Source organism: Crocodylus porosus, unplaced genomic scaffold (assembly GCF_001723895.1).
Source record: "Crocodylus porosus isolate Cpor-Errol unplaced genomic scaffold, CroPor_comp1, whole genome shotgun sequence".
In the NCBI taxonomy this organism is placed as follows: Eukaryota; Metazoa; Chordata; order Crocodylia; family Crocodylidae; genus Crocodylus; species Crocodylus porosus.
In genome coordinates, this window is record NW_017728943.1 from 82,699,728 (window position 1) to 82,713,683 (window position 13,956).

Consider the following 13,956-nt stretch of genomic DNA (forward strand, 5'->3'; position numbering starts at 1 on the left):
CCATTCATGCTATGTATTCACCTGTATGACAAGAAGACTTGGTAGCAATTGCTTTCAGGAATGTTGGTTCACGTGTTGTTAACATAATGTCAGTAAAGGATTTCCTTGTGTCCATCCATTTGACATCAGAGTCAGTGATTATGCTTGACTGATCCTTTGAGTAACCATTGTTTGAACTTTGTCATACTCTATCTAAGAGAGAATGCGATAAGTGATAACATGACAGTAACATATATGATGGGCAAATTAGTTTGTAATGTTCCTTCCAGTATTGATTTTCAGTTATGGAAAGAGGTGTACCACTTGAACATATAGCTCAAGCCAATGTCTCATCTGCTTTTTCTTGATCTTCTTTTGATATTTTGTCCACGAAGTGTGATTAAAAAGCTTGACTATCTTGAACACTTCTCATGGTGGATCACATATCTGGTGACAGTGATCTTGAAAGTGAGGATCCTGCTGCTTCTTCCCCCAGACTTGGCAGCTCAACGTTTTCATTTTCCATTTTTTGCAAATCTGCTATTTCACTTGAGCTACCAAGTTCCTGCAACAAAAGTGGGGAAAGGTTTTTATTTTTGCCTATTTTAGTCTGGCCTCATCCATGAGAAGGAGAAGCAGCAGGGAGTTTGCTTCTCTCCTTCCTGCCAGAAAGAACACTTGCTGCTCAGTTGCTCTGGGACTGCAGAGCCGAAGGGACGTATAGTCTGGCCTTTGCCATCAGCCAGAGGACTAAGTTCACTCTGCTGGGTTGAAATAGTTAACTATTTATCTACAGTAAAAGCCCTGTTAACTGGCACCTTACAAGTTGGCATGTTCTATTAACTGGCGTGCTGGCTTGTTAAAGGAAAGTGAAATCAGAAGTGCCCACCGTGGCACTTCTGGTTTCTCCAAGCTCCCATGGCCCGGGGCATAGCAGGCTGCGTGGGGCCTCCCTCCCTGCCCCTTAGGGCCCGTGGGAGGGTTGGTGATGCCCTGGACGCAACGGGAGGCAAAGATGCCTGCTTGGGCCTCTCAATTAACTGGCATATTTTGTTATCTGGCATCCCCCATTCCCCATGGGAGCTTTTACTGTATTATGTAATTCAAAAAATATTGTAAAGCCTAAGCCACTTAGGGTGCTTAGTGCAAGCAGAAAAGCAGGATACATATATTTTAAATAAATAATAGTCCGGAGTTTTACTAACAACTTTTAAAATTACGTTTTAAAACAATATAGATGCTAGTCTATACTGTGTTGTTTAACACATTAGTGTGTTTACTTACATAGGGTTCCTGAAGTAGACTTTTCTCAGATGATGTTGTTTCAGCACTTTGTTGTATTAACTTTCTGTAAGTGGCTTGTACTCTTTCAGGACAGTTTCTACATGTTGTTAAGTGTTTCTTCATTCTGGTTGTGTTAGCAGACTCCTGCCCGCAATACTTATGTCTACCAACTTTCTTCCTTCCTTCAGTGGCTTGAACTTCACTATAAGGATGCCACACACTAGTTTTTTTCTGATTAGGCATCATGACTACTTCAAACCAGAAGCATTAAAAAACTAACAGGTCTTATGCAAACACTCCCAACCTCCCCCAACTCAAGAAAAGAAATGAGACACTGCTCTGTGTGTTTGCTGAACTAAAAGTGAAACAAAAATTAATCACAGTTTTTTAGTTTTGGTTTTGCCTTCACTTGCAGTGTGAGATGAAATAAGAATTTTACCTTTGTTTTGATTTGACCTGCACAGCCAATTAGGTGAATTCATAACTTGGTTTTGGTTTGGATTATTATGTAACTGTATTTACTCTCCTGTTTACAAATCAATAAAACATATATGTACTATTTCACATGCTTCCTAGGGATAATCACCTGAAAAACAATAATTACGACTTTGAAACTGCCAAGCTTGCCTAATATTGTAATAGCATCCATTCATTGTTACTAATGAATTTTATGAAACAATGAATTTTTCAAAATAGAAAATTTCCCACAGAAAAAGCACTGGAAAATTGTCCACCCCACATCTCTGCTTGGTACAATTCAGTTAAGGTCCTAGTCTATTTACTCATCTGTAAAATAGCTTCTTACAATGATGCACTCGTGAACTTCAGTGCCTTTTTTCAGAGATTTGCCATATGTAAATGCAAAATATTTTCCTTTTTAGACTTTGTTATCCTTTTCCCTTTTCATGTCTTCCTTTTTTTTTCTCCTCCTTTCCACCCACCATTTCCATACATGAAATGTGTTAGTATCCATACTATTTTTTCTCCCTAATTGACTTCCCTGTTACTTGTTTATAAATCTTTTTTTATTATTTAGAACATTACATACATTAAACTTAAAGAGATGTTGTGCCATCTACATCCTGAAGTTGTCTTTTAAAACCACAGTTATAATGTAGCACATGTTGTTTCAGTTGGGTTTTTTAAAGAAACTTCTGAACTAAAGCTTCTTTTTTTCCCTTTAAAACAAATGGACACAAATACTGCAGTAGTTTTAGTAATACGTTGGAATTTGAGAGTGAAATTAATTTATTGAATCAAAAAGTGAAATGTCTTATTACAGTTTTGCTGCCAAAAGTTGAATGGAACACAAAAATTTAAATAGGAAACATAGTGAAAAGTTCAGATTTGAATGTAAAATAAGCATTGTGATATAAAGAAAGGCCTGGGTGTTTTTTTGATATTTAGCATAAATTTGAACATAGAAATGTCTCTTTAACTTGCCATATAAAAAGCTGCTATATCTTTTATTTTGTGCATGACCAAAAATCAAGACTTTGGAATCAGTGCCCTATAACTATACATTGCTAAATTAAAGAATTTCTTTTTTATGATATAGGAGACTGTTCATGATCCTTCTCCAAACAAGTACAGGATATTCTCTTTGTTTACAGGGACTAGCACTTGTATCAAATGGGTGGTTTCCCTCTGTTGCTCCTAATTTAAATAAAAAAAAATGTTCATCTCTAATGTTCTTGTTTTCTCTAACCTTTTGACCAAGATTACTGTAAATGCTTAGACATAAATATGATTTGAGCTAATTAGTTCTCCATGATCCAGTGTGCTTGGGACAATCCTACGCCATGACAAAGGCCCCACATATCTCATAATACCATTCCGCTCACCCTTGTAAGTTATCTGTGAAAATTTGGGGTTTTGGTTAATCTTATATATTTATATTTCTTTACAGTTAAAAGAAACCCTAGCAAAGGTTCCACCTAATCATGTTGGAAAACCTTTACTGAAGAAACAGCTGGGACCAGCTCACTGGGTAAATAGTTGCATGTGTAAGAGACTGCTTTCCACACTTGGTAGTGTTTTATGTCTTGATTCTGTATGTTTAATAGTGTATCTTGTCTGTTTTTAGTAAATATGAGAACCAGTTCTAGTAGTGCTTGCAGGATCAATTTATGTTGATATCATACACTTCTTGTTAATTCTCATTTTAATTAGTTTGATCTTAAGTTTTGGGGAACTTGGCCAAAGCAGCACCCTGCAGTAAATCTGTATGTGGGTAAAGATGTTGGGCAAAAGATGAACAAGAATTTTCTTAACACTAAATAACTTTGCGATTGTTCCAACAGAGGTTGTTGCTTGCTACCCTAAGAGGCCATGGTATTTACAGTGAGGCTTTTCTTTCTGATTATAAATTGTAAGGCAGCCTCTTGTTTCTGCTCTTAGTGTGCTTCACCAAGACTCTATTGACATCCTCATTTAGTATTCTAGTCAGTCACCCAGTTGTTTTTAATTTGCAGCCCTATGTTTTTTTTCCTGAAGGACACATTTTTTTTCAAATTACTATTATTATTATTATTATTATTATTATCATCACTGCATTTATTTGATTCTGGGAAGAGCGTTTTCCCCATTTTACCTGGAGGAAAAAAGCCCCTTGTCTTAGAATTGCGGGTGGGGGGCGGGTACTGACTACTGTGGTGCAAGTTCTAGCCCCTACCTAGGGTCAAGCCCATAACTGCAGCTGCTGTCTCCCTCCATAACCCCCCTGCAGCCTCTTTTCTCCATCTTCCTCTCCGCTCGTCCACACAACCTCTGCTCTTTCCTGCCTTTCCAAATCCTTGTTCTGTTCTGTTCCAGTTGGCCCTATTCATATTGTAGCTGGGGCATTGAGCACCACCCCAATCAGGCCCTGTAGCAGCAAAAGGGGGTGCAGAGGCTTGGGGGGGGCCAGGGAGGCAGAAGCAGGGGGCAAGCTGCTTAACTTCCCCAGACTCCCTGCCTCCCCACTGTCTGCCCCCTGTGACAGTGGAAAGGATGAATTAAAGACAACTGTCAGACATTTCTGTACATGGAGAATTATAACAAATTTATATTTTTTCCATGTATAGAATTTAACTGGGGGGTTGTCTTAAATTCAGGGTTATCTTAGATTTGAGTAAATATGATATTATTGAAAAAGCACTAACTCGGAGGTTCCTTGTACTATGTCATGTATTTCTCTGATTCTTACCTTGTTCATGTATTACTTGCTCTTATTTGTTTGCTCTGACAAATGTAAGAGAAAGCAGATGAGAAGTTTCACCAAAAAGTGTTGAATGTGGCTCTTGTGTTCTTTACGAGTGACTCTGAAAACTGTGCCTTTGGGGCAATACTGGAACTGCCGTGAGGATGACAGTGTTTGACACCTGGAGCAAAGCTGTGTTACTAGGTCTGATTTGCATTTTTGTTTGCTTCCATGACTGACTGAGAATTGGATGCTGAGTACCGATTTATTTAATTATGTAGATAGTTGAATGCTTATGCCAAACTGTTGTTTGCTTTCATGTGCCTATTGCTTATTATTTGCAATTAGAAAGTAAAACTATTCATGATCTAGGCTTGTGAATTTTCATTTCAGGAAAAAATTGAAGCAATTAATCAAGCCATAGCCAATGAGTATGAAGTTCGGAGAAAGCTGTTAGTGAAACGTTTGGATGTAACGGTGCAGTCATTTGGCTGGTCAGAGAGAGCTAAGGTATAAATTGATTTCTATAAACACATTGCACTCTTACAAAGCATAAGCTATCTTCTCTGAAAACTTACTTTATTAATATGTAATGGGAAATATCCCTGAACCAGTGTCTATTTTGGTTTATTAATTTCTGAAGTTTGTTACAATGCAAATTATAACATAATTAAACCATAAAATTTTGTTTTAAAAATTGATCATTATGTGGGTTAGTAACAGCATGTGAAATCAGAAGATGTATTGTGTAAATGTGTATATGTAAAATATGTACAGAGGATAAAAATACAGTTAAATGGACACACAAAATAACATCAAGAGTAGAGGCAAATGCTAGTATGATGGTTGGCAAACCCTAGTTGTTTGCCATAAGGGCACCACAAAAAGATTCTTGCCTTACACACTCGACCTGTGTAGTAGTGTAAGCACATCTTGCTGACCACCTCATCATCAGGGATCTGGGTTTTCCATTTGTCACGGAAAAACATGGATTTTTCTCATTGCAAGGAGAAAAATCTGGGAAACTGTGGGTTTCCCTTTGCAGGCTGGCAGAGTCCCAGTTCCATTGCTACTTCCATATGTCCATGGGTCATAACTTTGATCTATATAACACAGCTCTTAGCAGTTCCTGTTTTCCTGCCTTTGAGGGGAACTATAGCTGGAAAACCAAAATTCCAGGTCACTCTAAATGTGTTAAAATATCAAGAATTCAGCTGGGAAATCTAATTCTTGCACCCTCCCTTTGAACATGTACTGCCCAGTTATGCCATTGTCCCTCTTGCCTCCTTTGCTTTACAAGAGGGCTGTCTAACTTCTGAGTGGCTGGTGGCTGCAGGCCTCCCGCTGTACTGTGCCACCTGCTCTACACCATCATTAAGCCGCTGTCTTTTATCTTTTATTCCCACTTGCATCCCAAGCTCCATCCTATTTGTTTCCTTCTGAAAGCAAACTAGTTGCATCCATCTCAAAGGCTTGGCATATAGCACCAAAGCCTTATTTTATTGAATACGTGGTTAGGGACCCAATCACAGATCCCTATGGAAAGAAAAGGAAGAGAAAAAGTAGATAATGCAAGAAAGTGAGTAGTTAGGGTGAGAATGTAGACAGGGGAAGGTGGAAAGCAAGTATTTGCTCCTAGCTGAACTTTTATCTTCTCAGCATCTTCAGAGTGACTTTCCTGTATTTACTAGTACTTGTTTAAGTAGCATTTTTAACTGTTGCTACCTTGGTCAGTTGTAGCTTCCCTCAAACGCAGGAAACTGATGGTAGCAGAGGCAGTCTCTGAACTACACTTTTAGCCAGGAAAAAATGAGGTAAAATGTCTGCTTTTATTTATATGTATTTAAAGGGTATAGATATCCTTATATTATAATCTTGCAAGTTGCAGTGCATATTTCACAGAGTGTAGTTGTTAAACAGGTTAATGCAACTCTTGTTGCCTGTGTAAATCTGTCAATCCAGATGTATCTATTTGTATCAAGATTAATAGGGACTCACATTTTACTAGCCCATCAAAATGTACTGCATGAAGGGGGCAGAAATTTCTTAAGCTGCATTAGGCCTCTAGCAGACCATACATTTATCATGCAGTTAACCTGTTAATCATATGATAAATGGTAATGTGCCAAATGTTCAGGGAATTTGTAGTGGATAAAATGAAGAAAAAACAGCCTTAAAGAAGTTCCACATTAAATGTGAATGAGCCGTGAACCTACGAGGGGGAAAAATCTGTGTTGGGCCCCACAGTCATCTAATAGGTTTATAACATTTGGCACAGGGCCGTTTCATATTATAGTGCAGAAAAAGTCCATTGGCTCCCTGTGCTTGGGGACATCTAAAGCCCCATGCTGCAGCTGATGCTGTGTCATGGACGGCTGGGCTCACTTCCGATTTCTAGGTGTGCCCCCTGGTTGTTACATGATTGAGGGTTGAGGAATTTTATTTCTCATCTCCAAAAGTGTGCATTCTGCCCTGCACTTCTGGCATGGCAGGAGGCACGGTTGTTAGGATTGGAGATTAGATCTCATTGTGCCATCGATGAAAGTCTGTCATCTCTTGAGAGAAATATTTCTTTTACGCGTTGATAAGTCTTAGACATTTTGTAATTAGAAATTGTAGAAACAAATAAGGCATGATATTTGCCTCAGATTTTTACAGTATAGGGGGAAAAAAAGGTCTGTATTAGAGCAGGTGATTTTGTGTTAAATTTGGTTCTGTGCATGTTTCTTGGCATCTTGGTTTGGTGGGGTAGAGGCTGGTCAAAACAGCCTTGTGCTCCCTCTTTCTAGTGAGGTGGTGTTGGAGGTTTGTCTATAAGAAATAACGGACTTGGATTTTAAACATCAGCTATTTGGGAACCGCGCTGGTGTAGAAGTAGTTAGATCAGATACAATTCATTGTCATTTTGGAGATGTTGATTGGTCAGAATTATGTATGTCAGTTTTCACTGGCTACTTGCAAAATACAAATACAGATTCTCACTATTTGTTGTTCTATTTGAAAATTGTTAAAAGAAATATTCCATCGTAATATTTTTGGCAATTGGGTTACAATTAAATACCATCCGTGCAACTGAGATAGGATCTCAGACCTAGTTACAGCAATTCTTAAAACTCTCAAGTATTTTTTAACATTTCTTAAGTTCATATCTATCTTAATGACAGAAAATTTATTTTAGTTTTCTTATTAATCTGGATTTTTGGTAAGGCATTTTGTCACATACCCATATTTTAGTTGATTAATGTTTTTCTTTTCAACAGAGTCAAACAGAGAAATTGGCTAAAATTTACCAACCGAAACGCGCACTGTTGTCTACTAAGTGCGCTATTTCCATTGCTAACCTTTTGGCAGCTCGGCAAGACTTGTCAAAGATCATGAGGACAAGCAGTGGCTCCATCAGAGAAAAGACTGCATGTGCCATTAATAAGGTATCTCTTCACTGACTTTGAGGTGGCAAAAATAACTTCAGAATAAGAATACGTTTTAAACAGAATAGCATGCTTTGCTTGTCATCAAAGTGAAGACTGGCAAATAAGTGATGTGATGTTATCATTCTTGTTACTGATCCTTACCCACCAGCTCTATGTTCTTCTCATACTTTCAGCTACTGTTTTAATTCTAGGATCTAGAACTTCTGATATAATTACATTCTAGTATTCCTTCTGAATAGCACCTTATTCCACCATTGCTTTGACTGTTCTTAATGGACTTATTCTGATATATGAACTTATTCAGTATGAGAAGGAGCATATTGTCTAATGCTTACAATCAGGAGGACAATGTCCATTTTTATTGCCTTGCTGCATGTGTAGCTTGACTGTGGGGGCAGAAGGTGAGAGCACTGGATTTATTGCTCCTTAAAACAATATATTGTGCTATTATTTCACTTTCTTAGTCATAGATGTTACAACTAGAGTGCTAGTATATACTTCTCTCATCACATCTGCCTGATTTGTATGTAATCTTTCATTAATTTATTTTAATTAGGTGAGGAGCCAGTTTTCTGTTTAGATTCTTGCATGCACTCTGATTAGAATAAGTTTATGTAGTCCAAGGTTTTGATTTTTAAAAGCAAGTACTGAGGTGGCAAAAATACTGTCTAAATTAAGGGCATTATACATCCACTTCCAAAAACACTTCTGGCTTTACAGAATAGCAGAATGAAGGGCTTGATTTGTGCACTGAGCTTGGATCTTGTTAGATTTGCATGATAGTAGAGCTGTTAAAAATTAACAGAACTTTTAAAGTCATTACTGCTGTTTTTCTCTCTGTTTCAGTAGTATCCTGTTTCCAGACAGGATTGGGTCTTGAAATGCTAAACATTGCAACATAGATTGCCTGCTCCCAAGAGCTCTGCATCTTGTAACTATGTAGATCTCGGTAAAGGGTATAGAATACAGAAGAAGTGGGAAAATGGGGGTAAACTTACTGAGAATGCTAGGTACGATTAATTGGGAAGACTTCATTGCTGGTGACCTGTCTTGTTCCAGTGGCTTTTCTCTACCCATTGTCAGTTCTAGATATTTGTTTATTTGTTTTGCTTAATTTATATTTATTTAATGTATATCTCATCCTTTCAACAGGGTCTCAGGGCAGTTTATAGTAAGAGAACAGAGTAAATTACAAAACAAGAAAAATGTTAATAGAACAGAAGAAAATATAAAACAGAAACCCATTAAACCGATGACAAATGCCAGAATAGGCATTTCCACAGAAGTTTCATTTTAATGGCTAGAGAGAACTGTAACTTATGAAATATGTAAGCATCCAGTCTCCTTGTGAATCTTGACAGTTCCTTGGTTTCTCAACATACTGAGACAGTTTCACAGTCTACCTTCCCATCATGTGCACAGGCCAAGTTGTGATGCATGCTTTTCCGTGTATTTGTTATTTGGGTTGGTGGTTTGTTGGGCCTCATCTCAGGCAAGCTGCATGATATTCTTTTAGAAGTGATATAATACTCAGTCAACAGAAGTAGGCAACTTTTTGAAATTCACTTGCCATAAATTTCTGTAGATGGAAAAAAAAAAAAGTAAAAAAGACATATGGACATAAAGGCATGAACATACAAATTCCAGTGAGTGCCTAACTGAAAATCTTTTCAGTGTTTTCTCAACTGTAGTGGATGCCATCTTATATCTGATCAACAGCCTTTGTAAAATAAGAGGAGGGGTTGTTCACTTCCAGCAAACTTCTCATATACCAAGAATACCTTACTGCTTGGTGTCTTCTTAGTTGACAAGTTCTGCATGAAAACAAAAGATTGATCAGCATGGGGACTGAATTGCACTGTCATTCCTGCCAAGGGATCTGAGATCAGTGAGGAATTCTAGCAAGCTGCTGTGTGAAAGCTTGCACTGCTGCCACCTGTGCTGTGCCTGATATTTAGATAGATAATTTCTCTCTGTGGCTGTCAAACCAGCAGCGTGTCCTAAGTAGTAAATCCATTAGGAAATAGTCTTCTTAATTTTTTTATGTGTAGTGAACACGTGGATTAAACCAGATAAACAGTGATCATATTACTTTGTCAGCCAGTCTTAATTTTTCCCTTCTTAGTTCAGTAAGCATTGTCATTTTGTGGTGCTTTGAAGCTGTTAGGAAACACCATGAGGGTTTATTTAGGCCTTGACTCAGATGGAAGAGTCTCTGACGTAAATGAACAGCTCTCATTTGAGATTAATGGAATTTTATCAACATAAAAACACTTCAGATACAGATTTTACTCCATTGACTCAGAAAAACCCAGGCTGCATAGCACTCTTCAACCACTGCCAAGATGTCATACCGTTTCAGTGCGACTTTTGTATCGTATCTGTGTTCTTAAAGCAGTCCTTCCCTTCCCTTTACAGGTATTAATGGGCAGAGTGCCTGACAGAGGTGGCAGGCCCAATGAAATCGAGCCACCACCTCCTGAGATGCCACCATGGCAGAAAAGACCAGAAGGGCCTCAACAGCAAGGTGGAGGCAGAGGAGGAAGAGGTGGCTATGAATCGTCATATGGCGGAAGAGGAGGTCATGACCATGGGGGCCACGACCGTGGCGGGCGAGGAGGCTATGACCATGGGGGTCACGACCGCGGAGGGCGAGGAGGCTATGATTCATATGGAGGACGAGGAGGTCACGAACAAGGGGGTCATGACAGAGGAGGGCGAGGAGGACGTGGCAGTTATGACCATGGAGGCAGAGGGGGAGGAAGAGGAAACAAACTCCAAGGAGGCTGGACAGATGGAGGAAGTGGCTATCAGGACGGTGGCTACAGGGATAGCAACTACAGAGATGCAGGTTTTCAAACAGGTGGCTATCATGGTGGTGGTGGCGGATACCAAGGAGGTGGCTACGGTGGTTATCAGTCTTCATATACAGGAAGTGGATACCAGGGTGGTGGCAGTGGCGGCTACCAACAGGACAACAGATACCAAGATGGTGGGTCCCACGGTGATCGAGGAGGTGGGCGTGGAGGAGGGAGAGGTGGCCGTGGAGGTCGTGGTGGCCGTGGAGGTCAAGGAGGAGGCTGGGGAGGCAGAGGTGGACAGAACTTTAATCAAGGGGGGCAATTTGAGCAGCACTTCCAGCATGGAGGCTATCAGTATAACCAGTCTGGATTTGGACAAGGAAGACACTTTACTAGCTGAGGCTATTAAAGTCTACACTTCAGCAGAGCTCAAATAATAGAAACCTAGTTTCAGAGGCCTGATTTTAATTGTGTCTCTTGAATTAATGCAAAGCTGTATGTGACAAGCAAGCTCCGTTTTGGGTGAGATGCTTTGCTTTGAGCCTAGGAATAGACCTCTGATTTTCTTTTTGTCTGATTAAAATAACTACACTGCCACTCTTCACTGGGCTCCACCAAACCTTTGACTAATAGCCATGCTTTTTAAACATTGGACTGAATTCCTTTGATCCAACCATTTTGTTCAGCAGTTCTCATGGTGTGCCTGCCTTCCATTCTGAGGTATAACTATAGACATCCAAGACTTGTTTGTTCAGACTTGTAATACACAAATGGTTTTGTTTCTGTGTTCCTTTCTAAATACTTTTTCAGACATATGTTCAAACACAGTTTTGAGTGTTGCTTTGACTTGCTGGCCTGTTGTGTTAGTCAAGAAGAGGTTACATGCACCCATCCACCCACACCTGCTTGCTTCTGAATTGCTCTCTAACCAGTAGGTCTGCTATGTCTATTATATGAGCTCTACTGTAGATTCCACATCCATTAGCCTTATCTTCCACGTATCAAAAATTGCACCACCTGCTTAACTCTGGAGATTTTTGGCTGCTGCCAAGTCTGCAAAGATCATTTCAAGCCAAGCCAATCTGTCAACCAATAGTATATGTAGGCCTGTAGTTAAGTATAGTGATTCAAACTGACCTGCATCCATCCAAAACGAGTTGCTCCTTCTCCCAACATAACTTTTACTTGAAATCATCTAGAAGAAAAAGCAAAGTGAAATTTATTTTATGCACAAGTTAATACCACTGGCTCAGCAAATCCAGCGCAGTTTCTTTGGGGGTTTTGGGTGTTATTTTGGTTGTTTTTTGGTTTTGTTTTGTTTTTTAAGAAAAAAAAAGAAAAAGAAATGCACTACGGCCTGGGGAGATTAGTTCCTACCTGGAGGTGGCCCTTTTACTATTGCTGCAGAAAATGAAGCCTGGCTGATGTTTGATGTTCTTACAGTTTTTTTTTTTTTCCTCTCCCTGAGAGCCACATAATGCTTCTTGCTGGGTTTTTGTGTACATAAACATTGTCAAGCTGTGAAAGAGAAAATGGCTGAAGGTGTGCTGATGTATAGAAGGCGAGCAATAAAAGTATCTGTATGTTCTCTGGTTGGTTTGGGGTTCTTTAATTCTTGGAAAGATTGAACAGAACGGTTGTGATACAGCAGCTGAAACCTTGAAAAGGTTGCTGGGCAATGTATTTAAAAATTGTATGTAATTCATACTTCCTTTCATGGCCCTTCCAATTTTCATATAAGACTGAAAGATACTCATTAGCTGAATATTACTTGTTTGGGCCCAAAACATACATAACTGGATTAAATAGTATGGCCCATGTCAGCGGTTTTCATTGGATGAGTCTGTGAAGCAGTGGACTCTAATACTAGTTGTGACTCAAATTATAGGCCTTAGATATAGCTGATAGTCACTTAACTGCATTTGTGAGAACTAAGCAGAAGAAATTTTAAATTTACTTTGTAGCCACTAGGTGTTGCTGCTGAGACGCACATCGCTTAAAGATCACACCATTAAAAGTAGGTAGGAGTCTAGATCATTCTCTGCTCGTTGTCATTTAATTTTCACTATGCCCAAACAACTTGATAATGGAGAAAAATGTTTACCAAAGTGGACTTGGAATCCTGCACCAGCCATTTACTTAAGACTGTGGAAAGTTCACGGCATGAACTTGGTACTTTTAATTTGAGAACTTTTCAGCTACATCTGAGCACTTTAACATCACAATGTACAGCTGGCTTCTGGATCAGGGACCTTAGACCCTTTAGCTAATACATTTCCTTCTGATGGAATGTATGCTGTGCCTATGGCAGTTTTTGCTTTCTGCTAACAAATTTTTCATGTAGTATAAAAGCCTTGTGCTGAATGGAGTCTGAACAGTTCTGATAGTTGCTAGCTTTCTTCACTCTCTGCCCCTCACTCTAACTGGGTTGGTAGTCTCAACTTGCTTATCTCATCTGTCAATTATAATGTATAGGAGGTACAAACTAAATTTGGTAGCTTTTTCTCCTCTTTGCTGTAGCAAGAGACTATACAAAATCAGTTGCTTTAAGAGGAAAAGAGAATGCCATAAATTAGTACTAGCGCCCTTAAAGAACTGAAGTTAGTTTTGTCTTCCTGAGCAAAGTCTGCTGCTTCCTTTCAAGAACATGACTTTTATTAGATCTTTTCAGCCTTGCTTTCCCTTTAGAACCTGCAGTTTCACTACCCTACTTCACAGGTTTAAAAAACTTCTCCTGGCAGGATTTTAAAGGAAGGGGGGGGGGGGTGTGCGTGCGTGTGTGTGTGTAAGTGTAAGTGTAAAAATGGCCATTTTGGTCATCTCCTAAAAAGCCTAGTGAAGGGGCGTGGAGTGAAAAGGCTTCCTTTGCAGTTTCTCTCCGAGCAGAAAAAGGGCATAGAAGGAGCTGTGAGTCCAACACCAAAGGTATATTGGGACTTGGACATCACTGGTCCCATCTCTGGAAAGGGAGGGGCAGGCAGCAGAATTTGAGAATAGGTTTCTGTGAGGTAGGAGATCTTGAATGGTAGTGATCAGCTGATAGGAATGGAAGAGTGATTTTTCTCTTTCTTCCCTCTTCAGAATCTCCCTTCTCTCTCACCAAAACTAATCATTGCCTCATAAAAATGCTGTATTTCTCCTGGCTGGCTTATAGTGGAAGAAAGAAAATTATAAAAGGATAGGATTAATCAGGCGTCTCACTTGGCCCCGGGGGAAAAGCATGGAATCCAGTGACACCCCCTCAATTTACGTTCTTAGGAATCATAATATATGTTGATGA

At 39.4% G+C, this 13,956-nt stretch overlaps 1 protein-coding gene across 1 annotated transcript in view; it reads left to right on the forward strand.

The window, feature by feature from the left end:
* FAM98A (family with sequence similarity 98 member A) overlaps positions 1 to 12,264 on the forward strand; it is a 26,449-nt gene extending 14,185 nt beyond the window's left edge. The window contains exons 6-9 of the mRNA XM_019549699.1: positions 3,173 to 3,253; positions 4,838 to 4,954; positions 7,705 to 7,872; positions 10,294 to 12,264. Of these exons, the coding sequence (XP_019405244.1) occupies positions 3,173 to 3,253; positions 4,838 to 4,954; positions 7,705 to 7,872; positions 10,294 to 11,076 (1,149 nt within the window). The 3' untranslated portion in view covers positions 11,077 to 12,264. The remainder of the gene's footprint in view (positions 1 to 3,172; positions 3,254 to 4,837; positions 4,955 to 7,704; positions 7,873 to 10,293) is intronic.
* Positions 12,265 to 13,956: the final 1,692 nt, after the last annotated feature.